The sequence below is a fragment of the Lasiodiplodia theobromae genome, assembly GCF_012971845.1.
Source record: "Lasiodiplodia theobromae strain AM2As chromosome Unknown scaffold_23, whole genome shotgun sequence".
Classification (NCBI taxonomy): Eukaryota; Fungi; Ascomycota; class Dothideomycetes; order Botryosphaeriales; family Botryosphaeriaceae; genus Lasiodiplodia; species Lasiodiplodia theobromae.
In genome coordinates, this window is record NW_023336439.1 from 209,938 (window position 1) to 237,073 (window position 27,136).

A 27,136-nucleotide genomic window follows, 5' to 3' on the forward strand; every position below is an offset into this window, starting at 1 on the left:
TACACATCATGATCATCATGGCTTCTACTGCATCCGCCCAGTCCTTTCCCACGTCCTGTCCAATCCCGCCTAACGAATCCTATGTCGCAACGCCGTCGCCCACTAACCATTTAGCTTTGTGCATCATCAAACGTATCCGGGCACCCGACCAGAAAGAAGAGTCGTCTCAGTCATCCCCGATCCATGCTTCTACGTCGCTTCCATGCCCCGTGCCATAGTACTTCCTGTCCGACATCCCGAGCGAGTCAGTGCGAAGTGAAGATTATAACCGGGGCGGCAAGCAGGCTGCGAGTGTCTTGGAATCATTCTAGCGTCATCAACATTTCCCATTCAACAAGCAGTCACGCGTACCCCACTCTCGCTGCCTTTGCCTATTCATCCTTGCCGAATTCTCCGAAACGTTCGAAAGGGGAACCTAGTAGAATGGGCATATCGATTCCTTAAACGACGAAGAAAGAAAAGAGGACCCTAATGCCGGGAGGCCTGACGGGCATTTGTCGACACAAAAGCTTTCGGCCAAATTTTTGGTCTCGTGCGCTGATCATGCCTCATTCCTTTCCCTTCCGCCCCAGGCTCCTTAGAGGTTTTGTTTGTGTAATGCTCTCGGTGTGTATGTGATCAGTCGGCGTCTTTCGGGATGGAAGCGTGGAGACAAACAATCAGAGCGAGCATGTGCGATGTTGAGAGAGAGTGCAGGCGTTTGACAGGCATTGTACATGTGCGCTCTGGCTGTGGATGTGGTTGGCTGGCCCATTGGTTGGTTGACACTAGTCTGCTCCGCAACCAAGGAACACCATGATCCGGACGTCAAACGTGCAAGGAAAGAAGACAAAAAGGCGTCTCAACAACTTCCCGCCGGTCGACAGGCGATAGCGAATGGTTATGTAGTGTCCCTGCTGATATGTGCGGCATCACATGCAGGGAGTCAGGCGGGAAAGCGCAGAGACGTCAAGCAACGAACGGGAAAGCTGAAATGGGAGGATGCGATTGTGACAACAACGACAATGCGTATGTCCTGTAGGTAGCATGATTACTGTGGCACGGCAGCACGCCAGCCGGGGTCTCCGTCCTCCATCTTGCGCATTCCCCGCAAAGAAGAAACGATTAGTCAATGATGATGATGACGATCGTCTGTCTCAGGACGACACAAGAAAGTGGAGATCCGATGGCGTGCCCGACATTGGACGATCGGGCGAAAGAGGGAGGGTGGTCGGACGGCAGTGTGGACACGCAGCCTGCTTTGGGATTGATTTCATTGGAATGATCAGCGAAAAAAAAAGACGCCGATGGCGAATGGAAGGAAAAAAGAAGGCGGACTAGTACATGCAGGGGTGAGCGAAGAAGTGCCACGGTGTGTCTTGCGTGGGTAAGAGAAGACCCGATGTCGTTGTCTCACGGCAGCCTGCAACGCACTGTTGCTTGTACACCACCGAAGGGAAAAAAAAAGGTTCCGTGCACATGAGCTGGGAGGGGAAGGAACCAACGTTGTGGAGACGCTTTACGTTTCCTGGTGGAGAATCACAGGATACCCGGAGACTCCCTCCCTCCAAGAAAGGCCGTGGAGAGAAGACTTGAAGATTCAAGTGATGACCAGGCAGAGCCCGTGCTAGAAATACATTGTTCGAGTCCAAAATTTTCTTTTCATTCGACAACCGCCTAACAAAAGGAAACGGGTATAATCCTAAGTTACTCTAATAGCCGTACGCCGCTCGTCCGAGGGCTGATGCCAAGGCAATGCACAAGGCCAAATATATCGCTCAGAGGCAGCCGTGTTCCGTTAGACTGCATGCTGCTCTTGCGCGGCTCATGCTCTTTTCCGTCTCTCCAGCAATGAGCGTTCCCGTATGTTGCTCCCGCCACGCGGGGCAGGTTTGTGGCCGTATCGTGTAACAACAGCTGTCTTCGACTATTCCCCCATTCTCGTGCATTCAGCCATCTTCTTCAACCTGATGTGTTAGAGCGTAAACAATAATGACTGCTCCTCCTTCCAAGACCCCCCTTTAGTGATGATGAGACCCCAAGAACGCGAGAGAAACCAAAGCAGATCCAGAACCCCAAGAAAGCCGCTCAGGAACAAAACCGACATAGCGATCGCTATGATGCAACACCAAAAGCAGTGGAAAAATACAGTGAAAAGAAACCCGAAATGAAGAAGAGACAACAAACGCCGATGATGATGTACTCCTCGTGCCCTAGGGTATCCCTATGAAGTGTGTTCCGTCATCGTGTCGGTAGTGGACGATGGAGGCCGATGACGGAGTGCGACGAAGATGATGTCGTAAAGGGTAGTGGTGCAATTGATGTCTGTACAGCGAGCGGAACGAATATTGCAGATGTGCGGTCTGGTTGAGATTTTGAAGCCGAAAATGAGTCCAACCAACTAAATGTGCGTGCACCGATTTGAACGCCAATAAGCCTTTCGCTATGCACGCTTCGTAAACGCGACTGGCTGGGAAAGATATGCCGCCGTGGCAAATGGTAGGAAGTAGATGTATCTCGATGGTGATCGCATCCTGTCGAGGAGTGGCCGGGGTGTTCGATCAGCGATTAAGCGTCGTTTCAGTGATGATGATGGTGATGAGTGGGTGGTGCTCAGATACTCGGCAAGGCCGTCGATGGAACGGTGCCTCGAGATGATCCCGCTAACGATGCGATGCAAGTGACGATGTTGTGGTAAGGCGTGAAGGGTGTTGTCAAGGTGGGGGAGTCGGGCCATCTTGCAACCCGCCGCGGGTGGTAAAAGTCGAAATTTATTTGATGGGGCGGCCTTTGGTGACCTTTGCCTTTGCAGCGCCGGCGGCAGTCAGCTTGCTCGTCTGCATGAGCTCGCCAATGTAACTGTAGCGCGTCGGTTAGCATCGTGGGCAACGTGTGTCCGAGGGGACGACGTACGACTGCAGGAAGCGGTTGCCCCCTTCGAGCTTCTCGTGTTCGCAGCGCACCGACTCGACGCGGTCGACGATGCTGAGAAGGCTGGCCTGGAGGGCTTTGGCTTGCCTGGAAGAGCGTCGGGGTTAGTAAGGGGTAAACAGCCAACGGGGTGGTGCTGCGACTCACTGTATCAGGGCCTCGCGGGCTTCCTGGCTGATTTTCTCGATCTCCTCGCTCGTCCTCCGCGGGCTCATGGTGCGAGCGTCGTTCTCGTCGTACTCCTCCTCCTCCTCGCCCAGCTCGACCTGGGGGCTGTCGCGCGGGATGATGATGGTGCCAGACGACTTGCGGCTGCCCAGCTTTGGGCGGGGCAGGTGTGCGGGCTGGCCGGGCTCGTTGATCGACGACGACGACGAGGCAGGGCTCACGTACTCGTCGTCGACGATGGCCGAGGTGCTGTGGGGGTCATTGGCGGCTGGGGGAACGGCCGCAGTGGGAGCGGCGTCGGGCTGCTGGGGCGCAGACATGATGCGGCGGCGGTGGTGGGAGTGGTGGGAGGTGAGGAGTGGGCGTGGCGGGCGATGGTAGCTCTGCCAAGGTGGGAGCAGCAGCGGCGCTGGGTGGGAAAGGTGAGAAGTCGATATGAAGTAGCAGCTAGCGCAGCAGTGCGGCGGGAAGGGCGTGCAGGCTACCAAGCGCCGGCGCGGTAACGTGGAGCACGCAGATTTTGGTGCTTCGGAGGCTAGCGCTAGGCTGCGAGAGGAGCAGTGGACCCTGACCCTGTTTCGGGCAGCGGCAGCATGTGCGTGCTGGGTGGAGGCTGATGGTCGGGGCGGGCGCGTGGAATGGCTGGCGAAGCGTGGAAGATGAACGCCAGGCGTGGTGTTGGAGAGGTGGAGTGTAGTGCCTGCTGCAGGGCGCAGGGGACAAGGAGCGATGCTGAGGCGCCGGGACAAGAGTCGGCTGGCGGGCGGCGGGTAGCGTAGTTAGCAGCGCGGCCGGGCAGGGGGCACTGTGCAATGACGACACGTCGGAGCGATGAGTCGCGGGCGCCCTTGGCGAACCAAGGGCTTGCGGCGGCGATCCGCATCCTCCTCCAGTGCCGCAATAATGTCGGTGGCCAGTGGGCAGGCAGGCGCACGCGCATTGTCGCCGCCATCGTGCCGGCCGGCGATCTGGCGCGCACGCCCGTATGAGGGCATTCGCCCGAGCATCTTGCCTCACAGTGACCGCCCTTTGCAGTGACCTCATCAGCCTGCGTTCAATTTCCGCTCGGCAAAAGATAGCGATCTCCGGCCTGTCGCTGCCAGCCAGCGGCGCCACTCCCAATCTCCACTGCACGCGAGTTACATACAATACCTACGCCTGCCTCCGCGCAGTCTTTCTTTTGCCTCTCCGCCGCCCGCTTGCTTGCCGTGCGTTCCGCCCAATTTGAAATGTCAGGGCGCTCCGTTTCCTCGGTCTCCCGAGCGTCTGGGTCGCACACAGGTCACAAGGATACGCGGCCGCCGCCCTTGCGCCCTCGCCCCTCTGCGCTCGTCAACGCCTTCCCAGGGCTCGGATGGTGCCGAGCTGCCCGACTCGTCGACGTCGGAGCCATCTCCTTATCGATACTTAGCAGAGCGACAGAAGCTTATATTAAGGGCTTCACGAAAGGAGATTATGCGAGGGCGGCGCCCGGGATGTGAGGGGCGGCTGCGCGATTGCGGCTACGCCGTGCCCTGAAAAGGCATGCCCACACGTGGCGTGGAGGAGGCCTGACTTACTGCAATCAGTAATTGTATAACTGCACCTTCCATGCAGCCGCCCGCCCACCCACAACCACGACCACCAACGTGCTCTCTCCCCGCCGCTGACTCATCCGCCAAATTTCCCTCCTGCGCAATCTCGGGCGCGGGGCTTCCTCTGCGCGCACGCAGCCGCAAGGATGAGCTGGCCGCAACCCGCACGCCGACTCAGCGCCCGGAGCCGCCGCATGTCCAGTGTCACGCCCATCACCATCCGCAGCTTCGGCCCGGTTTGATTGCCGTCAAGTGCCGGGCACTCTGGCGAACAGCGCAGCCAGAGACAGGGTGGTGCCATGACACAGCGCGCCGTGCCATGCTGCCCCCGCCCGCGCCGGCCGCTGCAGCCATCTGTCCCATGGGCCAGCCAAGGACCCGTGATCGTGCTCGCTTGACGCCCGCCGGCCTCACTTTCAACACCGCCATTCGCATCCCACCCGATTATTCTCTCTGCGCTGTCCGCGCAAAAGCCCCTCCGAGCTTCCTCCCCTCCCGCGCCTCGCTGCCAGCGAGCTTGCGCTGGCCCGCCTCCCCGCCCCGGCCCAGCTCTCTGGGCATAATCAGGCCCGCCGCCAGCGCGGGCGCATCACCGCCGGCCGTCCTGCGCACACTCCACCTCGTCTTTTTTTTCGCCGGCCGGCAAGAAAGCAAAAGCTCGCGAGCAAGGGTCTTCCCTCTGCAGACAGGTCGGCCGTCACGCGATGGGGCCGGAGGAGTGGTCCCGCGCCCGTCGTCATATCCCCAGACTTAGCATTGGGAAGCCTTACATCGCCACTCCGCTGTAGCATTATGCGCCGTTGCCTGCGAGGCTGTGTTCCGGTGCTACGCACGTTGTAACGGCGCGCGGCGTTCGGCTAAGGGCGTTCGGCAGCGGGCGCAGCCGTCGGGATACGAGAGTACATACGTACCACGCCAGCGTCATCGACGTTTGCTTTTGCGTTGAGGCCCAGGAGAAGCAGGACGGGAAGACGTCAGAAGCCATGGGACAAGCAGCCCATGTCCATGTCTCTTGCAAGGCCGGGCGCTAGCTAGGACCGCAAGTGTAGCAAAGTGCGCAGCGCTGGCCCAACGCCATGGCCAGCGATACCGTCGACGACGCAGAACATGTACTGATGACGACGGGTGCGGAAGGCTCACGAGACCAAGCAAGATTTTGCCAACATGCTGCGCTGCGTCCGTGAATCGCCCATAGCAAATTGCCCGGTGCCCGCTGGTCAGCGCTGTTGTTGCAGATCTGCAGTTCGTGCCTCGGGCTGGCCTAGTCAGGGACCGCGCCTGCTTCATCGTCACACACCGTCTTGGTCCGTCGTGAAAAAGGAAATGGATGGGCAGAGCGCCGCAGGCATGCACGCGTGTTGAATGCACGGGTGAGAGAGGCGGAAGGACAGGAACGCCCACTTCCAGAGGCTGTCAGAACCAAGGTTTCGATTCGCCCAACGACGTACTACCTATGTTAGTGTTTTGGCAGAGCCGCAGGCTGTCGGGTGCAGTGCTCGATCCACCGCGTCCCCGCCGCCCAGCGACTCAGTCCTCATGCGCGTGAATTTTTCTCTTGATGAGCAGCAGAAACAGCCTTGTCACAGCTTTGCTGATGCCCATTGTCACATTGCTCACCGCTATGTCAGTGTGCCGCCCTCCTATCCTCCATCGAGCCTGGTGGGCGGAAACCACCGCGTCTTCTGCTGGGCTGCCGCAGCCCCGTAGGGCAAAACAAGTAGATCTGAACCGATCCGGCAAATCCCTTTCTCTCACAATCAAAACCCCCCACTGACAGCCAGACACAGAAGAAAAAGTCCTTCCAGAAGCAACAAATTAAACCTTCTCCCGACCTCGGACTGCCCCAGTGCCCTCTCGCACCATGCCCCTGCCCTCAAGCCAACGTAGCGAATGCCACAGAACGGGGATCCTCACAACCCCATAGCCCACCTTGCTTACCACGTGGAAAACAGAGAATCACACGCGCCAGACTCGACTGGCACAAGCGAGATGGGCGGCACGGGCAATCAGCGCCGCAACCGCCGCCAACCGCGCTCGAAGACTTCGATTCTGCGGGGCCTGGCCAATGTAGAAGGCGTGCCGCGAGACGGAAGAAACGAGTAGAGGGCCAAGCGACCTGCCCGATTGGATGCCGCCCGGCTCTCCTCCGCCCGCGTATCTCTTTGCACGCCATGGCAGCGAGGACGGGGCCACGTGAATTTTCCAAACCCCCCTTGTGCGTCGACATCTGCCCACGCCGCGATAATAATTGCGGGACCCTGGTATAACAGGACGGACTATGGTTTGACTCCACCGTTCGCTCTCAGCGCGTTGCAGCGAAAGGTGGCCGTACAATGGTGCCAAAGCGAGTTCCAAGAGGCTCGCTTGGAGAAGGGTGAAAGTCAGGTCCGGATGGATCCTCCGGCTCGCCGGGAAGACGGACTGCTCCCGCAACAGCCCCCCTCTGAAGCTACTATCCTTCAGACTCACCGCGGTAAGTGGAGCGACTAGGTGGGCACATCGTGGGAAAGACGAGACACAGGTAGTGGAGCCAAAGGGGATGGGCCCTGTTCTAGGCGCTCAGCCCAGCCCAGCTCAGCCCAACCCGAGTGCGAGCAATTGATGCAGCCCAGGCTGCTTCGCAACCGCACGCCCTTCTTCCAGTCTTGCCATCAGCCAGAGGAACTTGCCGCCACATGCCTTACCGCCTAAACTTGCATCATCCGGAATTCCCGTTGTCAGTATGCCCTTGGCAGAGCATCAGAGGATTAATTCCCCCATCTTTGGCCGACGATACGATCCCATGTCTCATTGATTCCATCATCCACTCCTTCGGAAATCTTGGAAGGGCAATGAAGTCTTCCCACTTGGCTCCTTCTTTAGCCTGATGGCTAATAGTAAGGCTGATAAGCCTGGTTCGAGGCCGAAAAAGAACATCCCCATATCCTTCCACGCAGCACAGATCCCACCATCCGGGTCCTTGGCACGATGAACAACGACTCTAATCCACTTACGTGCGCACACACGCCTCCCGCATGTTCGAAATCACCAATCTTCGATATTGGCTTCATGGACAATCTTCAAGATCGACCCAGACGGCCCACACACAGAACGCCCGAAGAAGCGGGAAAGAATACCCATCCGGACCCTTTGTATGTGTGCAAGCATCAAGAAGCGGTCAAGCAAGCCATCGCGCGTAAATCCGCGTAAACGCTCGTTTCATCTAACATCTTCCACCCCTCTGTCAAGTTCGCTTGGAGTCGCAAGAGGGAACGATGCTGCACTATCCTCTTCACATGACGAGCAGAGATCATGATGACATGGGTAAAGGCTAGCGCGGGCAGGTTCTACGGAACGGTACGATGCGAAGCCGATGCCGGTACGGAGTATACACCCACAACATGCCTGGCCTTGCGCCATGACCACCATCACGAGTAGGGGAGAGCAGACCCATTGCGGGAAGGCCCTCTTTTCTTCAAGCCCGGGGAAGCGGAAGGCGGGCAGGGGTGAAGGAGTGAGGTTGGTAGTAGCGCAGGTTGGTTCGTCCATGCGAACAAGGATCGAGAAGATCAATCAAGAAGAGGGTAAGGAAAAAAAATTTATATTGACTTAGATCTACCCAGGCGCGTCCTTCGAGAAATTTGATGGAGATCAGTGCGTTCGTCTTCGTATGTCTCTGATTCCTTTCCGCTCTCTACCCGAGCTCAGCTCGGGAAACGAGGGAGGGTAAGAGGAGGCGAAGGAACAATCGGAGAACGAAAGAAGCTTGGAGCACAGTGAGGATCATTCATATGACTAACCGATCTTCTAGAAGGAAAGGGCACGTCATCCTCCACCAAAGAAACCCTTCGCGAAGGAAGAAAGTTCAATTACGTTCGCCCTGCCTTTCTACGCTCACGGTCCATGGCCAAACTCCCACTTGCGCTATGGCCTACCAACACACGGACACACCTGCTAACCCTTTCCCCCCTCCTGGCCTCCTTGGCCGACGCAACCAAGTCACACCAGCTTCCGCTCTCCTCCCCTGATCTGCAGCTTCAGATCTGTTTCATGTTTAGCCTCCTCTCGAGACAACGTGCCTGTTACCTCCCTCCTTCGTGTTTCTTCTTCTTCCTTCTGGAATTGCTCCGACATTTCTAAGCACCAGCCACCAGTACCGGACTTCCTGCTGTCACGCGAAAACCACGGCAACACCAACTCTGTCTAGGTCCCGGGCCCTATTTCAAAGAAACCAGCAGGTTATGACACTTCCCCACTGTATAGCCACGAAAGCGGGAAGCAATAGTGCAAGGAACAAGATCTCTTCCAGACCAAGGTTCCCCGGCTTGACCACCCCTCACCCAGGATTGTCCTATACTTTGGCCATATGGAGTCGTACTTATCCGCTTTGTCTATCATCAATATATTGTCCTCCACGGATGCGTAGTGTAGATCTGGGGATCAAGATCTCGCATCCCGCGCCTGTCCCTGGTTCCGTAAGGCGAGGACAAACTGGTCTGGACCCTTGCTGCTGCGGACGAGTCGTCAAAATCCATGCCTTTGGCGATATGCATCTGTCACATGGGGACGATTTGTCCAATAAGGTACTACCGATAGAAGCTTCCATTCTTCCGTGATATCTAGCTTGAACTTTCAAGCGAACGCCTTCCGCCGCCCTCTACCGTAAGCGCGCAGCCATGAACTGGAATGAGAGGTAGGTGAATGTGCCAGAAAGCGTGAACGCAAATCGCAGTTCAAAACAAAACGTCCTTCTGATACGGATTTTTTTGATTATAATCCTTAGTTCTTTGGCATTTGATTTCATGAAAAGGGTCTAAGACCGTACAGAGAGCAGGGGCGTGCTATCGTAATGTGGACGACAAAGGGGGATTGAGGGCCGTAGGGTAAGAAAGGGGAAAAGGAGACCGGGGTTATCGCAAACTTCTAGGGTTTAAGCAAAATTGAACGGAATCTTTAGAAGCAAAGAAAGACCGATACAGCCCCACTTTGCCGACCCAAGGAAACCCTTGTGTGGCTGAATTTTTTTGATCCTCGTCCAATGGAATGCCAACTAAGAAACCCCATCACACCAGCCACCGGAACGTGACATCAAGGACGTTTACTCGGATGCCTTGGCCTCCTCGGCGGGGGCAGCCTCGGCGGCGGCCTCCTTGGGCGCCTCCGCGGCCTCAGCAGCGGGCTCGGCCTCAGAAGAGGTCCACAGGGTCTACACTTCTGTTAGTGGACGATCATGGAGGGAGGAATATTGGAGTGGTGCTTACCAGGTTGTCACGGAGCAGCTGCATGATGAGGGTGGAGTCCTTGTAGCTCTCCTCGCTGAGAGTGTCGAGCTCTGTTGCGATCGTCAGCGCCTTGGTGTCTAGAACAAGACTCAGTATCACTTACCAGCAATGGCGTCATCGAACGCCTGCTTGGCGAGGTGGCAAGCCTGGTCGGGCGAGTTGAGAATCTCGTAGTAGAAGACGGAGAAGTTCAGGGCGAGACCAAGGCGGATGGGGTGAGTGGGAGCCAGGTCGGTCTGGGCAACCTCGGTGGCAGCCTTGTAAGCCTCGAGAGACTTGTCGGCAGAGGTCTTGCGCTTATCGCCAATGGCGAACTCAGCGAGGTAACGGTGGTAGTCACCCTTCCTGTTTGGCGGGCTTCGTCAGTCTGCTGCACCCAATTGATGCGCCGGGCAACCTTACATCTTGTGGTAGAAAACCTTGGACTCGCCGCTCTGCGCAGAGGGGATCAGGTGCTGGTCCAGAACCTCCAGGATGTCCTCGCAGATCTTGGCGAGCTCGGCCTCAATCTTCTGGCGGTACTCCTTGATCAGGCCAACCTGGGACTCGTTGCCCTTCGACTCCTCCTTCTGCTCGATCGAGGTCACGATTCTCCAGGAAGCACGGCGGGCACCGATGACGTTCTTGTAGGCGACGGAGAGGAGATTCCGCTCCTCGACGGAAAGCTCCTGGTCTGCGGAGGCGACGGTCTTCATGTTCTCAACCATCTCTGCAGCAGCGTCAGACGGGCCAGCGTTCAGTAACCAAGGCGCTTCGGTACATACCCTCATAGCGCTCGGCCTGCTCGGCGAGCTTGGCCAGGTAGACGGAGTTCTCGTAGCTACTCATGGTGACGTGGAAATGTGTGGTCTGCGTGTCGCAAATGTCAGCGTCAGGTTCGAACACGAGGTGCGAATGTGCATCATGATGGCAGCTGGGATGCGCAGCCGTCGTTGGCGCCGGAGCTCGGAGGAAGGTATGAACGACGCGGATAGCGGGGCAGAGTGGCCGGCGCGTCGCGCCCAACACGACCCGGCCGAGTGAATTGGCGTGCGCTCCCTGCGGCTGCGGCTGCGGCTCGGCAAGGCACCGAGGAGATGGCAGGAGCGAATGGCGCCGTTGGGATGAGCGCAGAACGCCGCGGTGAAGGGGTGCAGTCGTAAGGAGTCAGGACGTCAGGGTGGGGCAGCGTCGGCGCGCAATGCTTTGGCTCATTCTGCGACGGTTTGCGGCGCAGCGTTGGATATCGCACCCGCGCCCGGTTTGCGGGCGCTGGACGGCGCCGCGTGCAGCGAGTTGCATGCGGAGCGCTCGACGGGCAGGGCCCAGGAGACTGAACGAGTGATGAAAGAACGGGGCTGTTTCTCACCTTGGAAGCCTGTGGCCGTGATGGACGAAGCAGTGGGTAGAGGCGGGGTTTGCGAAATGGGACGCTGAAGATATCGAGCCTGCGGCGACGTGGACGTGAGGGGATGAACTCGGGAGAGGATGTGGTGTTTGTTGTTGACGTGCGATCAGTCAGTAGGAAGCCAAGAGAAGGCGGCCTTAGCCGTATTTAGCGAGAGCAACGGGGCAATTACGGCCACCGCCTGGGCCGGCAGGAGCGAATGATACAGAACAAAACACGCCAGCGCACTCGCACCACGCCGCGCCCGTGACTCATTGCCAGCGTGCGCCCGCCTGAAAGCCGTTGGGCGCCCGCGCAGCCGTCGCAATTTCCAGAAGCCGCCTCAAGGCTGCTGCGCGGGGCGGCGTCCCATTGCGCGTCAAGGCTGAAAGACAAGGCGGGAGCGCCCAGGCTCGTCCGTATCTTTTGCCTCCCTGCGTGCATCAAACGGCTTACCAAGTCAGTATTGCAACACAATTGGGGGGAGTTGGGGCTCTTTTGTCCAGATGCTTCTGTCAACCTCGAACAATCCCGCCCCAACCGTCGCGTCTACCTGTGGCTTCGATCGTTGCGAAAACCTCAGCACCAGGACCCTTTCCACGCTTGTGCTTCAGGGGCAGAATAGCGCTGTCACGTGCAAGTCTATAATATAGTCTGCCATAGGGGCGTGTCTCGCCGATAAGGAGAGCCGGACGGCTGGCTGGTCGCGAGCAGTGGCAGGTCTGGTATTTGTCGCTGCTCCTTGCGACAGCGCCCCTGTCCTCTGGGCAGCAATTTTGCGATTTCGCCCTCGCGGGGCTGTGCCAGCACAACCTTAGCCGGCGCGGTGGCGCGCGCCTGATTGGGTCCTCCCGGCGGTCGATAAATGACCAGTCCTGAAGCAAACGCACACCTTTTCGAGGATCTAGCTGGGAGCCACGGGTCCATCATCGCGCAGCCGATCCGCCCAGGGCCCTGCAAGAACAAGTGCAGGGCGTTGGCACCAGCTGCTCCATCCAACACCTTGCGCCGCGAGCAGCACAGCTCTTGACCGAGCTTTGCCAAAATTTTGCTGCATCACATTTATAATAAATAAATAAAGCCTCCACCGCCTCGCTATGTTTCACTATTATGTGATCTGTCACCGTATGCAGCGCGTCGAATGTCGCGACCTCATTTGTATCATGACTTCCATCTTCTCAGTTCATGCGGAGAAGACAGCGTCGGCTTGGCATACCGCCTTGTGAACAGATCGGATTCGGAGCTTCCATTCTGCGTCATGCCACCAGACCACCTTGTCATCGCTCTTCCCCAGACATCTCCTCACGTCTCCGTATGGAGAAGGAGCTGCACGTGATCATGTGCCCCGGCTAACGTCATTAGAAGGTGGTCCGGGCGCACGGCAGACTGGCAGCCGCCGCAGCTCGACCAAGCTCGACTCTGCTTCGCCCGCCAAACCAACATCCATCGCACCACCTTCAACCGCAAGGTCGTGAGCCCCCGCAATCCCCATCAATCACACTCTCGCAGACTCACAAAAGCACAGCCATCACGATGCTCCGCACCACCATTACCCGCGCTCTCCGCGCCCCTGCGACTGCCCGCCCGTTCAGCACCTCCATCCGGGCCATGGCTGCTGGCGACACCGGCGCTACCCGTAGCGGTGGCGAGAAGGCCGGGTGAGCTCTTCAATTCCATTCAATCGCAGGGACGATGTGAAGACTGATGACGCGCCCATTGCAGTGATGCTTTCACCAAGCGCGAGGCCGCGCAGGAGGAGTTCTACATCCGCCAGGAGGAGAGGAGGAAGTAAGCCGCGCCTTGGCCAATGAGCACTTTCGCAAATACAGCCGAGGCTGACTGAAGTTCTTCTCACGTAACAGGCTGCTGGCGCTGAAGGAGAAGCTCAAGAAGCAGAGGGAGCACCTCGACGAGCTTGACAGGCACATGTTCGTATTCCTTGCAACCCGCCCCACCTCAATTTTTACTTGCAGAAAAGCTGATTGCCGCGCGTCTGAACAGCGACGACCTTACGAGGGAGCAGGGTGGTGAGCAAAACTAAAAACGCCCTCCAAAGCACATCATAAAACAGACAGATTGACACCATTCGCCATCAGGCCGTTGAGTTTAGGAACACTGCAAGTCAGGGCACGAAGGAACGGGCCGTTGGGGCCAATTGTACTTCTTTTGCCTGTAAAGCGCTATTAGCAGCATTGAATCATCTTCAAAGCGAAGATCGCTTTCATTTGAATTTCTCGACGATCTGTGATGTTTTCCCCGCACGCCCGCCATGCGACTGTTCGTCAAAGATTCAGGTTCGGATAAACGGACACTCATCCGAAAAGCTCCGAGCCTCATCCAATGCATTCCAAACCTTTCCGATAGATAGCCAAACGCCTACATTTCGCTTAGCAGTCTCCCTTTCCCTAGACAAGGAGCCCCACAAATCAGCTACGCGTCCTGAAGCCTCGCGTCGTCGTGGCTGTCGGCTTAGGAATCCTCAACTGCAAAATGAATGCTTGCGGAGAGACCGGCATCGGCCTAGAATGACTCAGCATGTCTGTGCGTAAACATCTCACAAAAGGCATGTCATCCTAAGGATGCCATCGAGTTACAGTGCGTCGTGACTTCTCGCTCACGTCTCAAATTCTCCCTTGTGTCCCGCGTGCGTCTCTTTCTTATGAATGACCAAGGAGATTTGTACAGCAAGGAAACTAAGGGGCTAAATTTACAACACACAACCTCTCTTCTATATCCGCTAGCATAGGGTACAGCATGATCTGGCCATCTAGCTCGCCATCCTGCTCATATCGTTCCTGATCCTGGAGTAGTCCAGCAGACCCTCGATCTGGCCGACAGCGCTGATGGCAATATCGCGGTCCCAGAGCTTTCTTTGCGCGAACTCCATAACGTCCTTCTCGGTGATGGCGCCAACAACGCGCTCAACCTCCTCGGGAGCAAGACGGCGGCCGGTGGTGATAATCTGGCGGCCAATGTCCTCGGCAGTTGCGGTAGTACCGTCCAGCGAAAGAAGGATGGAAGCCTTCAGCTGAGCCTTAGCACGCTCGGTCTCGGCCTCGGAGACGTTGAAGGACAGGCGAGACCACTCGCGGAGAGTGAAGTGGACAAGGTCGTCGATGCGGGTGACGGCGTCAGTGACGAGGTAGATACCCCAGAGACTATGAAATGTTAGATGACAACTCAGTACATATAGCCCGTTGAATCTTACCCAGTGTCGCTGTAGCTGGTCGAGAAGCTCATGAAGCTGTTGGCAAGGTTGTTGTTGTGAACGAAGGTGCTGAGCTTGCTGCCAAGGTAGGGGGAGCTGCCCATGGCGCGGTCCCAGTTGCCAACAATGGCCTGAGCGACGAGCGCGGTGAAGTAGTCGTCGTCCTTCCAGCTAACACCCTCGACGGCGATGGCGATGTTGGCAGTGGGCATGGTATCGTCACGGATCCTGACTTCGGAGCCGATGAAGTCGGGCTTGGCCTTCTGAGCGGCGGCGATCGAGGAAAGACCAGCCGGAGGAGCGGTGGGGAGGCCGGCGAAGTGCTTCTCGGCAAGCTCGACGAGCTGGGCGTGGGGGATGCCACCAGCACCAACGAGGACCATGCGGTCAGCAGTGTAGTTGGTCTTGATGTAGCTCTCGAGGTCGTCACGCTGGATGGACTGGATGTTCTCCTTGGGTCCGAGAATGGTGCGGCCGAGCGGCTGGCCCTGGTACGCGGTGGCGTGGAGGTGGTCGAAAACAACCTCCTCGAGCTGCTTGTCGACCTCCTCCTGCTCACGGAGGATGACATCACGCTCGCGCTCAATGGCGGAGCTCTCGAGCTTGGAGTTCTGGAGAATGTCGGCCAGAATGTCGACGGTGTTCGGGACGTCGGAGTTGAAGGACTTGGCGTAGTAGACGGTGTTCTCGCGCTATTTCAAATCAGAACTGTTGTCGCTGCTGGGCAGCGGGCGAACGCACCGAAGTGTAGGCGTTGAGGTGACCACCCATGTTCTCGATCTCGAGCTCGAGCTGCTGCTGGGTGCGCTTCTGGGTGCCCTGTAGAGAATCGTCTCAGCTCCATCCATAGTCAACGCCGCAGAAAGGCCAGCAGGCGTCGTACCTTGAAGGCAAGGTGCTCCAGGAAGTGCGCGGTGCCATTGGTCTTGTCCGTCTCGGCGCGGCTGCCGGCGTCGATCCACACGCCAACGGTCGAGGTCTGAGCCCAGGGCGAGTGCTCGGTAGCAATCTGGTACCAATTGAGTCAGCAAGGGCACGGCGGACTGTGCGCGATGGCGCATACCGTGAAACCGTTGCTGAGGGTGGTGGTCTCCGTCTTCGCGCCGTAGCTGATCGGAGTAGCCAGGCCTCTTGTCAACGGCGACCGGACGGAGCTCAGGGCCGCGCGGCTGCGCATGGCCTGCTGCAAGTTGAACGCGAGCCGTCGGGATGCCATATTGGGAACGGTCGAGATGGGAGGTTGGGAGGTCGAGAGAGCTACCGGGTTGCAGGTGATGTTGGCCCTTCGGGCGGTGTTCCAGTCGACGCCTTTTTGCTCCCAGGGCACCAGCCAATCACCACTTGCTTACTACTTCTTGGCGCGATCAGCGGGTGACCTCGGCATTCGCACGGTGATGTCGACGCTCTCAAGCGCCTGCCCTCGCGGTCCTTTACATCCTCCATCGCGATACACAATGGCATCCATCGTGCGCCCAACTCTGCGCGCCTGCCAGGCTGCGCCCGCCTCGCGCCTGCTCACCACGCGGGCCCCCGCCGCGTCCGTCTTCCGCCTCCACGCCCCGCTCACCCGGACGCCCGTGAAGCCCTCCTTCGTCCGCGATGCTCTGCCCGCCGCCCGCATCGCGCCCTTCCACGCTTCTGCCAGCAGGGCAATTCTGCCCCCGCTGCCCCAGCGCGTCCAGGGCACTGCCAACGACCCCGCCCCAGTCCCCCCGGTTTCGGCCACCCATGGCAGCTACCACTGGTCCTTCGAGAGGTCCGATAGCCCCATGCATAGTCCGGGGACCTAGTTAATGTATCCTTGCAGGGTCATCGCCGCTGCTCTCATTCCCCTTACCGTCGCTCCCTTCGCCGCCGGCACCCTGAACCCGGTTTCTGATGCCGTGTTCGGCGCCCTTCTCGTCCTCCACACGCACATCGGCTTCCAGTACGCAATTGTGCGCCCCTCAGAAGTTGACACAAGAACTAATTGTTGCTAGGTCTGTCATCATTGACTATTTGCCCAAGTACAGAGTACCTGGTGTGTTCAAGCTTTTCAGCTGGCTTCTGAACGGAGCCACCCTGCTCGTTGCCTACGGCATCTACGAGTTCGAGACGAACGACGTCGGTATCACTGAGGCTGTTAAGAGGGTCTGGACCGCGAAGCAATAAACATGCGTATTTAAAATAGAATTGCGTAGGATGCTTTTGCCGCGATAAATGGATGCCTTTCGTACAGCGCCATATGACCAAGGTGATCGCGTCAATTCACCTTCTATGCAGGTTTTCCAATCACCATGAGGGCCATCTCGAAGATGGGAGAGTATACCAATCAGAAGTTGTCATGTGGATCATGGTCACTAACGCTTCACATACGCAGCATAGCACCAGTCCAACTTGATCCTATTACTTTTTAAACAATATTAAAATCCGGCCGCTCTCCATTGCCAAAGCCGTTCTCGCTTGCGAAGATTCCAGGGTGGACAGCATAACCGATTTCGTCCGAGTTCACCCGAATCTGCCGGCTCGATGGTCGGGTGAACATTTACCCTGCACAGCGCAATTGACAACCTTCACAACTTCAAATTGCCATTCATGAGGGAAATGCAGAAACAGCTTTCGTCTAGGTCAGGGCTGATTTTTTCTTTGAGCATGAAGTGACTGCATATGGAGATGCTGGGAGCGAAAACCAATGTGTCGAGTGGGTTTCAGCATGCTGAGGGTTGCCAAGCAATTGGGACACCACTGCTTGTTGGTAGAGAGGTTTGTTCAAACTTAGCGAGATGTCATTATTGATCCAGCAGTCTCAAATCGTAGATATATGGGATGTAAGCAAGCCCCTTATTGCTAATGCGCTCACACATCAGATCATAACCAATCAAGTCCATTCCTGGAACTTCTACTGAAACTGAAACTCGCCGGTTGGTAATATATCAGCACAGTTCTTCGTTCATTAATCCTCAAGCCCCAAGAAACCTTCAAGGCCACCCAAAATACCAGGCGGTTTGCCCTTGCAGGCAGTCGCTCCACCATCGAGAGGGTTGCCCGTCGAGACGCTGAGATACTTAAGATGAGCAGCATTGATGCCGATACCGTGTGCACCTAGGCCGGTGCCTCTGACCGAGTTATTACAGTCCTACAAAGCCTACGTCAGCTCTCAACTTCTTCAGATCATCATCGCTGAACTGACCGAAGGCTCCTGCCCGGAACATTGGAATACGCCTAATGGCGTTGCCGCGTCTCGCTGCCAGTACTCGGTCGAGTGATGCTTGTACCCGTCGCTCGTGGGGATCGTCTGCGGCACGCCGTCGTTGGCATGCGTGACGCGGAACAACTTGCTCGACGGCGCCTGCTGGTCGACGAAGTCGGCCCACGCCGCGTTGCCGGTACGTGGCTGGCCAAAAGTATACGTAGTCACGGGGATATCGGAGCCGATGAAGGATAGGGTGGCGAGCGCGGCCAGCGAGGCGCCAAGCGAGTGTCCAGTGACTGTGACGGCGTAGGAAGGGTTGGATGAGAGCTGATCACGGACGGCCAGGATGGACTCGTTGGCGACGCTGTTCCAAGCGGTGAGGAAGCCTTCGTGTGCCTAGCGGTCGTGGTTAGCCTGTGATAAGTTGATTCAGGGGATAGCGCTTACTGTACAGTCGTCACAGGCGGCCGTCACGCCAGGGGATGTGTACGGGATGAGCTTTTGCGAGAAGTCCGTCCCAAAATCTGCGAGATTGGAGGTGCCGCGGAAGGCGATGACAATCTCTTTGGCAGTGTCGTCTCGCGCTACAAAGCCTTGAGTGTCCGTATCCGGGTTGTTGATTCGGTGGGTGACAGTTGCTCCGAACGGGGGATTCGGACAATCGGATGCGTATGCTGCAGAGGAGAAGTCTGCATAACGTACAAATTTGGCAAACAGTTCATTAGACACTAGAAGGAGTTGTCAACTAGAAGCACTATCGGGTAGAAACAAGCTCACCAACCGCTTGGTCCTGGAGTCTTGCGTTTGGCGATTGGACTTCCGACGCTCAGGCATGAGCAGACGGCGAGGATGAATACCTGATAGTACAAGTCAATAAGTGATGAGGTGATTGGAGCTAGAGTGCAAAGGTACCCGCAGCGAGCGGAAAAGCATTTTGGAAATTGGGCGTCAAGAAGACGGATAAAGCCACCGTATGTGTAAGACCTGAGCAAGTGGTGGTCTGCATGTACGAAAGTGTAGAGTAGACGCAGGTAACACATGAATATAAGCCATTGATCAGAGGAAAGAGGTATCATTCATTCATATGACGTTGAACAAAGTCTAATATCCAGGCTTGCGCGGATTTAAACTGGATGCGGCCCGGAAACCGTGACACTTTGCTGCAGAGCGTTCGATAGTGAAACATATGATATCCTGAACAGGCAAGGGTTTGGATCCTAATGTATAAGGAGTGCATAGTACGACCTATATGCCGAGGCACGACTGCCAGAGCGGGAAGACTTGACAACGACCAACTTGCCGAGGGTCGATCGTATCGTTAATTTGAAATCGAATCGTGATGCTCTCGTGCCCAACGCTTCCAAGATTGAGGTGGTTTTCGTCGGTCATAGGATGTCTTAGCAGTTAGTGACGTCGCCTCCTGCACCGCACGGCTCTTTACTATGCCATTTTACTATTGAAGACCACCGTCATGTCATAGGTTCGAATTTCTACCGACCAGGCTGCAAGTTTGACAGCAATTAAAATGTACGAGAACGGCTGCATCAGCAGATAGGCGCTAGAGCAACTTTTGTTTTTTTTTTCTTTTCGTCGTAGTAGTACCATGTAGTGCTCCGTGATAAACAAAGATCGATGGGACGCGAAAACTGGAAAGATGATGATTGCAGTCATGGTCTGATGTTGAGTGGCTGACGAGCGAATGGGAGAGAGTGGTTTGACAAGTCTCTGCCCCGCCGGAGTCGGAGCGGTGGAGAGGGCGCGCCGCGGAATTGAGTCACCCCTCCAAGCTCAGTCGACACTTTTTCTACCTGCACCGCCGCTACCTTCTCTTTAATCTTACACCTCCGCCAACCCTCCTTGCCAATTTTTCTACTCAATTGCTGCGCTCAGCTTCGAACACACACACATACACATACTCGCCCAAAATGTCGGCATACCCCACCATCCTCCTCCGCGCTGAGACCAAGCCGCTCGAGCACCGCTCGTTCGCGCCTTCGACCATTGAGGCTCTGGTCAAGGCTGGCTACCCTGTTGAGGTCGAGCGCTCGTCGACCAAGCCCGAGTTCCGCCGCATTTTCAACGACGCCGAGTATGAGGCCGCCGGCGCTACTCTCGTGCCCGAGGGCAGCTGGAAGACTGTCGCCCCGGGCTCCAGGCTGATTCTGGGCCTCAAGGAGATTGAGGAGGAGGACTTCCCCTTGACCAACGACCACATTGCTTTCAGCCACTGCTACAAGAACCAGGGCGGCTGGGAGAAGGTTCTGTCGCGCTTCCCGCGCGGCGGCAGCGTGCTGTACGACCTCGAATTCTTGGTCGACGAACAGGGCCGCAGAGTCAGCGCCTTCGGCTACCACGCTGGTTTCGCTGGCGCCGCCCTCGCCGTCAAGATGTGGGCCTGGCAGCTCCAGCACCCTGGCCAGCAGCTGCCCAGCGTTGAGCAGTTCACCGACGGCCGCGGATACTACCTGAACGAGGAGGAGCTGGTCAAGCAGATTGCCGACGACGTCGCTGCTGGCGAGAAGATCCTTGGTCGCAAGCCCTCTGCTTTCATCATGGGTGCTCTTGGCCGCTGTGGCCGCGGTGCCGTCGACCTGTTCGTCAAGGCTGGCCTGCCTGAGAGCAGCCTCGTCAAGTGGGACATCAACGAGACGAAGGACAGGCTGGGCCCGTACCAGGAGATCGTCGACCAGGACATCTTTGTCAATGCCGTACGTCCCCGCCGCGCCCGTTGCCTTCGAAGTTTGCTAATCGAGATCAGATCTACCTCTCCAAGCCCATTCCTCCGTTCATCAACAACGACCTTCTTTCTGCTCCCGGCCGCAAGCTGAGCGTCGTCTGCGATGTGTCCTGCGACACCACCAACCCCCACAATCCCATCCCCGTCTACACTATCAACACTACTTTCGACAAGCCCACTGTGCCTGTCGAGGTCAAGGACGACAAGAACGACGTCCCTCTCTCTGTCATCTCGTAAGTACATTCCGCGAATAACCACGACTTGAAACTAATTCTCCTTAGCATTGACCACCTTCCTTCCCTGCTTCCTCGTGAGGCTTCCGAGTCTTTCAGCGCTGGCCTGCTCGAGAGCTTGCTGCAGCTGAAGGACAGGAAGACCGCGAGGGTCTGGGCCGACGCCGAGAAGCTCTTCAATGAGAAGGTCGCCACTCTTCCCGAAGGTTTGAGGAAGAAGGAGGCGTGACTATCTGCCAAACTTTGAAAAACATGGTTGCATGCATAGTTCGATGACATTCTGCGCTTTTTTACTGCCAAAGCATATACCATAGCTTTGCCACTGCTTGGAAAATGAAGGAACGGCGTTTTTAGGTAGAGGAGAGGTCCTGTGTACTGAGACTTGATTACAGTCCGTTCATAGACAAGATATTTTCTTTTTTTTCTTGGGGGAACGGCAAAAAAACGGAACAGCCAATGTCTATTCATACAGCAAGTGAAGAAAGAGTCGCGTATATCCATACTTCACGCCGATGCGCACACGCTGATAAGAGCTCCCGTAACACCCAATATCGCATAACGCGCTTTTTCCACATGCCTTCGGCATCACCCGTTCGTTTACCCAGATAGGCCAGCACCACGCATTGGTATACTGTCTGGCTGACACGACAACTTTGCAACCAACGGTCCATTTCATGCCCGAATGTACATCTCCGCCCCTAATGATAGAAGCGCTTCCTTTCCTTCTTTACATGCCGAACATGCCGCCGGCACCACCTTGCCTAGCGGCGGCCTCGCCCTGCATTTTCTCGCTGACCTTGGTGTGGACGTCGAAGAACTTGCTGACGCAGCGGTCAAGGCAGACGGACTCGCCCTTGTCGAGCTCGGCTTCGCGGTACGTCGTCGGAATGCACTTTTTAGTGCAGCTGGACACGAGACTGCAAGGCGCAAGAATTAGCAGGTCTGATAATTCGGATGAGCAGACAGAGATACGGTAGGAACGGTCAATTGGCTATGCAGGATGGACATGAAGGAGAGGGGGTGGATGCATGCGCGCGCGCACTCGCGGCTTGCTCTTTCCATACCGGTTGAACATGTCGGAAACCATCTCGATCTCAGTCTCGGCGGCAGCGATTTTCTGCTCCGACGAGGGCTGCGGGCGGCCGCCAAACAGGGAGAAGGACATTTTGGATGATTTGCGGAGGGGTTTGCGGAGACGGGAGCGGCGCGCGTTGCGTGGTGTTTGGTCACTGGAGCGAGAGCAGGTTGGACGGCGGGCGACGGCACCCAGCGGGCCTGCGATGTGATGTCGTCGTTCGGCTGGGCGCGACGCCGAACTTTAGTCGTTGCCGCCGAACGCTTAGGAAGATTGATGAGGATATGGTCTGTACAGTCAAGTGAATCTACTATTTAGTGAAGCCAGTACTATCTCATATATGTAATATTGCATGCAAGGCTTTCCGCCCACAGCTTGGACGACGCTATACAATCGCCGTCGATTTGAGAAGGACGGCTGGCGGCCACGTCTATCCGACAAGATTCGGGAGCTTGGACCACCAAGATCGCGCATGATTTTTCCAAGCGTCGTCTCTCGCTCGTGTCTTCTTCCTCCTCCTCACGCCTCCATTGTCGCGGAGGCGCATGTTGTACAGGTACGTTTCCTTTGTTTTCTGATCCATCCTCCACCCTCATCGGCAAGCTTTCCGTGATGAATGGATAAAAAAGAACCGTTGCGAATGACGCTACGGCGGTTGATTTCACAACTTACCTAACCCAAACTGACACTTGAACATCCCTTGTGTTTCTTACATGCTCTGGGGACTTCCTGGTACTGACTGTGGACATTAGAATGAACAGCTCGTGCCGCTTCTTGCGTCCGTACCTTCACCGCACGCTCCAGCGCTCCGTAAAGCCGGAGCACGCGAGGGCTTACCTCTCGTTCCAGCGTCGCTTCGCTCAGACAACGGCCAAGCCTACAGAGGCAGACAATGTCACTCACGACTATGAGAAGCGTGTTAAACAATTGGAACAAGCTGGCGATCTAGCGACATACTACCCGCTGAACCCGCACAAAGCAGATCGGACAACCGCAGGGCGCGTTCACGAGGTGTTCGCCCGGTTGAAGAATGACGAGGTTAGGACGGATGTGACGGTGACGGTTTTTGGTATGTGTGTCAATAGTTTTTATAATATACTGCCGAATGGGTGTTGTCCACGAGATCGAGTTTTTGTTCCAATGTTTTGTGATTCTTTTGTGCGAGCTTGCGCTGACGAGTGCAGGAAGGGTAACTTCCCGCCGCTCGTCTGGCTCTAAGCTCGTCTTCATCGACATCTCCGATGGAGCGTACACCATCCAAGGTCTCTGCAACTTCGGTGTCCTTGAAAAGAATGGAGTACCCAAGGAGGACTTTAAGCGCTTCTCCAAATTGGCTCGCAAAGGAGACATCTTCGCCATAACCGGCCATCCAACCCGCACAACGAGCGGCGAACTTTCCATCCTGGCTACTGAGGTGCCGCAATGCCTTGCCCCTGCCTTGCACCAAATCCCTGAGGAGATTGAGAACCCAGAGACGCTTGCCCGCCAGCCGCATGTCGACTTCCTAGTACACAAGCGCCGTGTTGCCACCCAACGCATCCGTTCTGGTATCATTAGCTCAATGCGAAAGTTCTTTGACGAGGATGGATTCCTCGAGGTCAGCACGCCCATCCTGACAGCAGGTGCTGGCGGAGCGTCTGCCAGACCTTTTGAGACCAGTGCCAACGAGTTCCCTAACGACCCACTCACCCTCAGGATAGCACCAGAACTTTTTCTCAAGCGTCTGGTTATCGGCTCTGGGGAAAGAGTCTATGAGATCGGTACCGTGTTCAGGAATGAAGGTGTGTGAAAGCCTTCACAGAATACAGAAGAAGACGTGCTGACACTCGTAGGCATCGACGCAACACACAATCCAGAATTTACCATTTGCGAATTTTACGAACCATATGCTAATCTTGAGGATCTCATCCAACGCACTGAGACTCTTTTTTCCACTTTGAAGGCCACAGTCGACAAACTCATGCAAGAGAACGTCGTGCGTGAAAACATTGCTCCCCTCACAGTCGACCTTCAAGCGCCATTCAAGCGCCTTGAGTTCATCCCCACTATCGAGAAGGCCATCAACCGCCGCCTGCCCGACCTGAGCAGCCAAACGGCGTTCGACGATCTCTCCGCCCTCTGCAAAGAACTGGACATACCCATCGCCGCGGACGCGACCCTGCCCCGCCTCCTCGACGAGCTCGCCGCCCTCTACATCGAGCCGCTCTGCACCTCGCCCACCTTCATCACGCACCACCCGGAAGTCATGTCGCCGCTGGCCAAGAGCTTCGCCGACCCGGCGACGGACCAGCGGCTGTCGCGGCGCGTCGAGCTGTTCATCCAGGGCCGCGAGTACGTCAACGCGTACGAGGAGGAGAACTCGCCGTTCGAGCAGCGCCGCAAGTTCGAGGCCCAGCTGCGCCGCCGCGACCCGGACGAGGCCGCCCTCAACGAGCGCGGCGTCGACGAGGGCTACGTCGAGGCGCTGGAGTGGGGCTTGCCGCCGACGGGCGGCTGGGGCTGCGGGATCGATCGGATCGTCATGCTGTTTTCGGGGACGAGCAGGATCGCGGATGTGCAGCCGTTTGGCTCCCTGAGGAACGTCGTGGCGCTGGGAAAGGGGAGGGTGGGACAGTCGTGAGGATGGAGACGGGTAACTGGCAACGAGCGGTGTTTTCTTCCTTAATTTACTACCTTTCATTTAAAGAAGGGAAATTAACAGGCTGTAAAAAGCGGTGCGGGACTTCTTTTGTCAAGTCCAAGGAAGGAACATAGCTGGATGTTCTAAAGAAGATCGTTTTGGTCCTCTATATTACAAAATGCTTGCGCAGGTCGGGGCTTGTATACTAGTTTAGTCTTCGTCGCTCTGCACTATTGGCCACCTTCCAAAATTAAACAAAGATTTGCAACTCTCTCATACAAAGCATGTTGGTGATTCACTATTTGAGTGTTTGAATGTAGAATGATCCAACCCTATGGAACTAATACACACCATACCCAGCGGCGCCCGATATAATCATGCCAATTCCATGCTATTGCCTTTGGTAGGGCATTGTTATACCAAATGCATTTGTGAGAGGCCAGAATGTTGATTCGTCTGTACATAAATCGTGAGGATTGTAGCCAATCTGCATCAAGCATCGGGCCCTGTGAACGCAGGCCGCAATGCATGGCATAACAGCCTCGTAGTTGTAGCAGATCTAACAGCCCATTTTTGTAGACTCTTACTTATCCACTTCAAGCATACCTAATCTTCTTCCCAGACGGCTTCGGTACTGTCGTTTTCCAAGACACCTCAACGCCTTGACCACGAGCCCATTCGACGGCATCCGGAGAGATGCTGGTGCACCAGTCGACGTTTAAGTATTCCAAGCCCTGGCGAGCTCGCTTTCCGTCCTCCCCACCGTCCGAGGGTGCTCGGTCTCGAAGCTCTTTGATGAGCATCTTGATGCCGACGCCAGTTATCTTGCAACTGGGAATGCTGAGGCGTTTGAGATTGCGGTAATTATCTGTTTCCACAGTCAGTTTTACAGGGAAACCAGGGGGTGCTCTCGAAAGAGAGTGGGAAAGTACCGATGATTGCTTGTGCAAACGCGACTTCATCATTGAATTCGGCTTGCACGAGAGTCAAGTCTTCGGTGCCATGGAGACGAGGGATATCAGTCAGGATTTTAATCAGTTCTCCTGACGATCCCGAGGGGCAGCGTTCGAGCAAAAACTTGCGGAGAGAGCGATTGTCAAGATGGCACAGGGCTTCGCCATCGACGATCTTGTAGGGGGTGTCTCGGGTAACTTCGCTGTCCATTTTATGTAGAAGAGTGTGAATGAAGCGCTGAGAAGTGTCGCGTTCAGAACCTTCGTTGATGTAGTTAAGCTCTTCGATGGCTGGTAGATTGATTTCTACCATTCGTTGGATGGAGAGCGTACTGCTCCATCCCCAACTGGCTGTTAAGGTAAGATGCTTGACGGATTTTGGTAGGCGAGGCTGCCATGCGAAGAAGGTGTTGTTCAGATGGAGGGTTTCGAGGTGCTGGAGGCCACTGAAGTTCGCGTCAACGGCGAGGCCCATGTGGTACTTCCAGCCTGTCAGAACTAAGGATCTGATGTTTGGTATGCGGTCGACGAGTTGATGCTGTGGAGTAAATGAGCGGCATGCTTTAATCTTGTAGAGGTGGCGCACTCACCATGGAGAGGACGTGGACACCAATCTCTTGGACACTACCAGCCCCCAGGGAGAGCGTTTGAAGATTGGGGAGGTCTGTATCCCAAGTGGCATCCCTTCGAGCCTCAACATTCTCAAATTCAGCGGTGACTAGCGTCAGCCTCCCTTTAAGTATTTGGGTGACGGCGTCCAATGTGATGACAGCAGACTTGCCAAGCTTAAGAGATCGAAGACCATTGCAGGAAGCGACGGGGTCTTTGATTGATGAACCAGACAACTCCGAACCCAGAAACTCAAGCGCTTCAAGCTTACGGCATGCCCTGACGAGTTTCATTACCATGTCTGCGTCTCTCATGCGATTAAATTTGGCGGTGTGTAAGAGAAATGTGTTAGTCTTCTTATCTTTGGAGCGATATATGCAGTTGCGAACAAAAGACTGCGGCACTGGTCTCCGGGCGAGGGACAGATCGAGCTCCGCCCACAGTACCGGCTGATGCGACAGGAAGTCTCTCCAGTGTTTGGACACGCGTAGGCAGGTTCTAGAGGAGTGCATAAGTACAACAGAGTCAGGGATGGTTGGACACAGGAGCGTACACTCTCTGCTTAAAGTTCAAATGCCCCATCACCAGATCCATGATTTCAGCAGGAAGCACGACGATGGGATCTTGGGATTTGGGCTTGGCCAGTCGCCGGGTCAATTCATCGCGTTTCGCTTGCATTAACTAGATGCATCAGCAGCTCGAAGGCGAAAGGACGGGGTGCGCAGCACAAACATGAAGCTTTTCAGGGTCTTCGGATGGGCAGCGGCGCAGGCCCAGCTTGTAAACTTCAAGGGCCATTTCGGGCTTTTCTTGTAGCTGTAGAACCTGGCCCATGCGAAGATAACCGCGGCAATCCTTGGGAGCGTGCTTGGTGATTTTTCGGCTCAGGGACAGAGCGGAGTTGAGATCATCCAGCTTAATGTGGCAGGCGACCGCCATGTCGAGGAATTTGATATCACTGGAAGCAGACGCGGCGAAGGCCTGTCGAATTGAATTAGCGAAGACATGATAGAGCAGGTGCAATACTGACGTCGCTAAATGCCTTGAGGGCACGTTCATAGTTCCGCTGGGCATAGAAAGCCTTGCCGAGCTCTAGAAGCTCAGCGGCCGACTGTGGGTGCGGCATTTGGGGTGAGTTGAGGTGGTCCAAGCGAGAGCGGGACGCGAGTGACGCGGTGAGGATGGGAAGACGCGTCGGGGGTGATCGCGCGGTCAAGTGTGGGGCGTAGGGCTGAGCCGTCGGCGAGACA

The 27,136-nt window shown here is 56.2% G+C and overlaps 10 protein-coding genes across 10 annotated transcripts; 4 read left to right on the top strand and 6 right to left on the bottom strand.

The window, feature by feature from the left end:
* Positions 1-2,750: 2,750 nt before the first annotated feature.
* LTHEOB_7575 (BZIP transcription factor) lies at positions 2,751-3,398 on the bottom strand (the record flags this gene model as incomplete). Its single annotated transcript, XM_035516956.1, has 3 exons — positions 2,751-2,838; positions 2,893-2,997; positions 3,058-3,398. The coding sequence occupies 3 exons, from the start codon at positions 3,396-3,398 to the stop codon at positions 2,751-2,753; spliced, it is 534 nt and encodes a 177-aa protein (XP_035371084.1).
* Positions 3,399-9,729: 6,331 nt separating this feature from the next.
* Positions 9,730-10,741, bottom strand: LTHEOB_7576 (14-3-3 protein; the record flags this gene model as incomplete). The annotated part of the gene is made up of 5 exons (XM_035516957.1): positions 9,730-9,837; positions 9,893-9,963; positions 10,017-10,258; positions 10,316-10,622; positions 10,678-10,741. The coding sequence occupies 5 exons, from the start codon at positions 10,739-10,741 to the stop codon at positions 9,730-9,732; spliced, it is 792 nt and encodes a 263-aa protein (XP_035371085.1).
* A 2,071-nt stretch (positions 10,742-12,812) lies between these two features.
* Positions 12,813-13,320, top strand: LTHEOB_7577 (Mitochondrial ATPAse iATP family protein; the record flags this gene model as incomplete). The annotated part of the gene is made up of 4 exons (XM_035516958.1): positions 12,813-12,937; positions 13,002-13,067; positions 13,142-13,207; positions 13,281-13,320. 4 exons carry the CDS (start codon positions 12,813-12,815, stop codon positions 13,318-13,320), a joined length of 297 nt encoding a protein of 98 aa, XP_035371086.1.
* Positions 13,321-14,046: 726 nt separating this feature from the next.
* LTHEOB_7578 (Mitochondrial processing) lies at positions 14,047-15,703 on the bottom strand (the record flags this gene model as incomplete). The annotated part of the gene is made up of 5 exons (XM_035516959.1): positions 14,047-14,437; positions 14,488-15,179; positions 15,229-15,306; positions 15,371-15,496; positions 15,551-15,703. 5 exons carry the CDS (start codon positions 15,701-15,703, stop codon positions 14,047-14,049), a joined length of 1,440 nt encoding a protein of 479 aa, XP_035371087.1.
* A 238-nt stretch (positions 15,704-15,941) lies between these two features.
* Positions 15,942-16,638, top strand: LTHEOB_7579 (Cytochrome b succinate dehydrogenase small subunit CybS; the record flags this gene model as incomplete). The annotated part of the gene is made up of 3 exons (XM_035516960.1): positions 15,942-16,243; positions 16,295-16,414; positions 16,467-16,638. The coding sequence occupies 3 exons, from the start codon at positions 15,942-15,944 to the stop codon at positions 16,636-16,638; spliced, it is 594 nt and encodes a 197-aa protein (XP_035371088.1).
* Positions 16,639-17,419: 781 nt separating this feature from the next.
* On the bottom strand, positions 17,420-18,592 carry LTHEOB_7580 (Lipase class 3; the record flags this gene model as incomplete). The annotated part of the gene is made up of 5 exons (XM_035516962.1): positions 17,420-17,602; positions 17,657-18,055; positions 18,107-18,387; positions 18,441-18,516; positions 18,572-18,592. 5 exons carry the CDS (start codon positions 18,590-18,592, stop codon positions 17,420-17,422), a joined length of 960 nt encoding a protein of 319 aa, XP_035371089.1.
* A 992-nt stretch (positions 18,593-19,584) lies between these two features.
* On the top strand, positions 19,585-20,858 carry LTHEOB_7581 (Saccharopine dehydrogenase; the record flags this gene model as incomplete). The annotated part of the gene is made up of 3 exons (XM_035516963.1): positions 19,585-20,367; positions 20,418-20,629; positions 20,678-20,858. The coding sequence occupies 3 exons, from the start codon at positions 19,585-19,587 to the stop codon at positions 20,856-20,858; spliced, it is 1,176 nt and encodes a 391-aa protein (XP_035371090.1).
* Positions 20,859-21,356: 498 nt separating this feature from the next.
* LTHEOB_7582 (Mitochondrial intermembrane space translocase subunit) lies at positions 21,357-21,794 on the bottom strand (the record flags this gene model as incomplete). Its single annotated transcript, XM_035516964.1, has 2 exons — positions 21,357-21,546; positions 21,694-21,794. The coding sequence occupies 2 exons, from the start codon at positions 21,792-21,794 to the stop codon at positions 21,357-21,359; spliced, it is 291 nt and encodes a 96-aa protein (XP_035371091.1).
* A 455-nt stretch (positions 21,795-22,249) lies between these two features.
* LTHEOB_7583 (Lysyl-tRNA synthetase protein) lies at positions 22,250-24,324 on the top strand (the record flags this gene model as incomplete). The annotated part of the gene is made up of 4 exons (XM_035516965.1): positions 22,250-22,260; positions 22,457-22,773; positions 22,889-23,485; positions 23,537-24,324. 4 exons carry the CDS (start codon positions 22,250-22,252, stop codon positions 24,322-24,324), a joined length of 1,713 nt encoding a protein of 570 aa, XP_035371092.1.
* A 596-nt stretch (positions 24,325-24,920) lies between these two features.
* LTHEOB_7584 (F-box domain cyclin-containing protein) lies at positions 24,921-27,012 on the bottom strand (the record flags this gene model as incomplete). Its single annotated transcript, XM_035516966.1, has 6 exons — positions 24,921-25,192; positions 25,257-25,815; positions 25,868-26,384; positions 26,440-26,567; positions 26,619-26,867; positions 26,917-27,012. 6 exons carry the CDS (start codon positions 27,010-27,012, stop codon positions 24,921-24,923), a joined length of 1,821 nt encoding a protein of 606 aa, XP_035371093.1.
* Between the last annotated feature and the right edge of the window lie 124 nt (positions 27,013-27,136).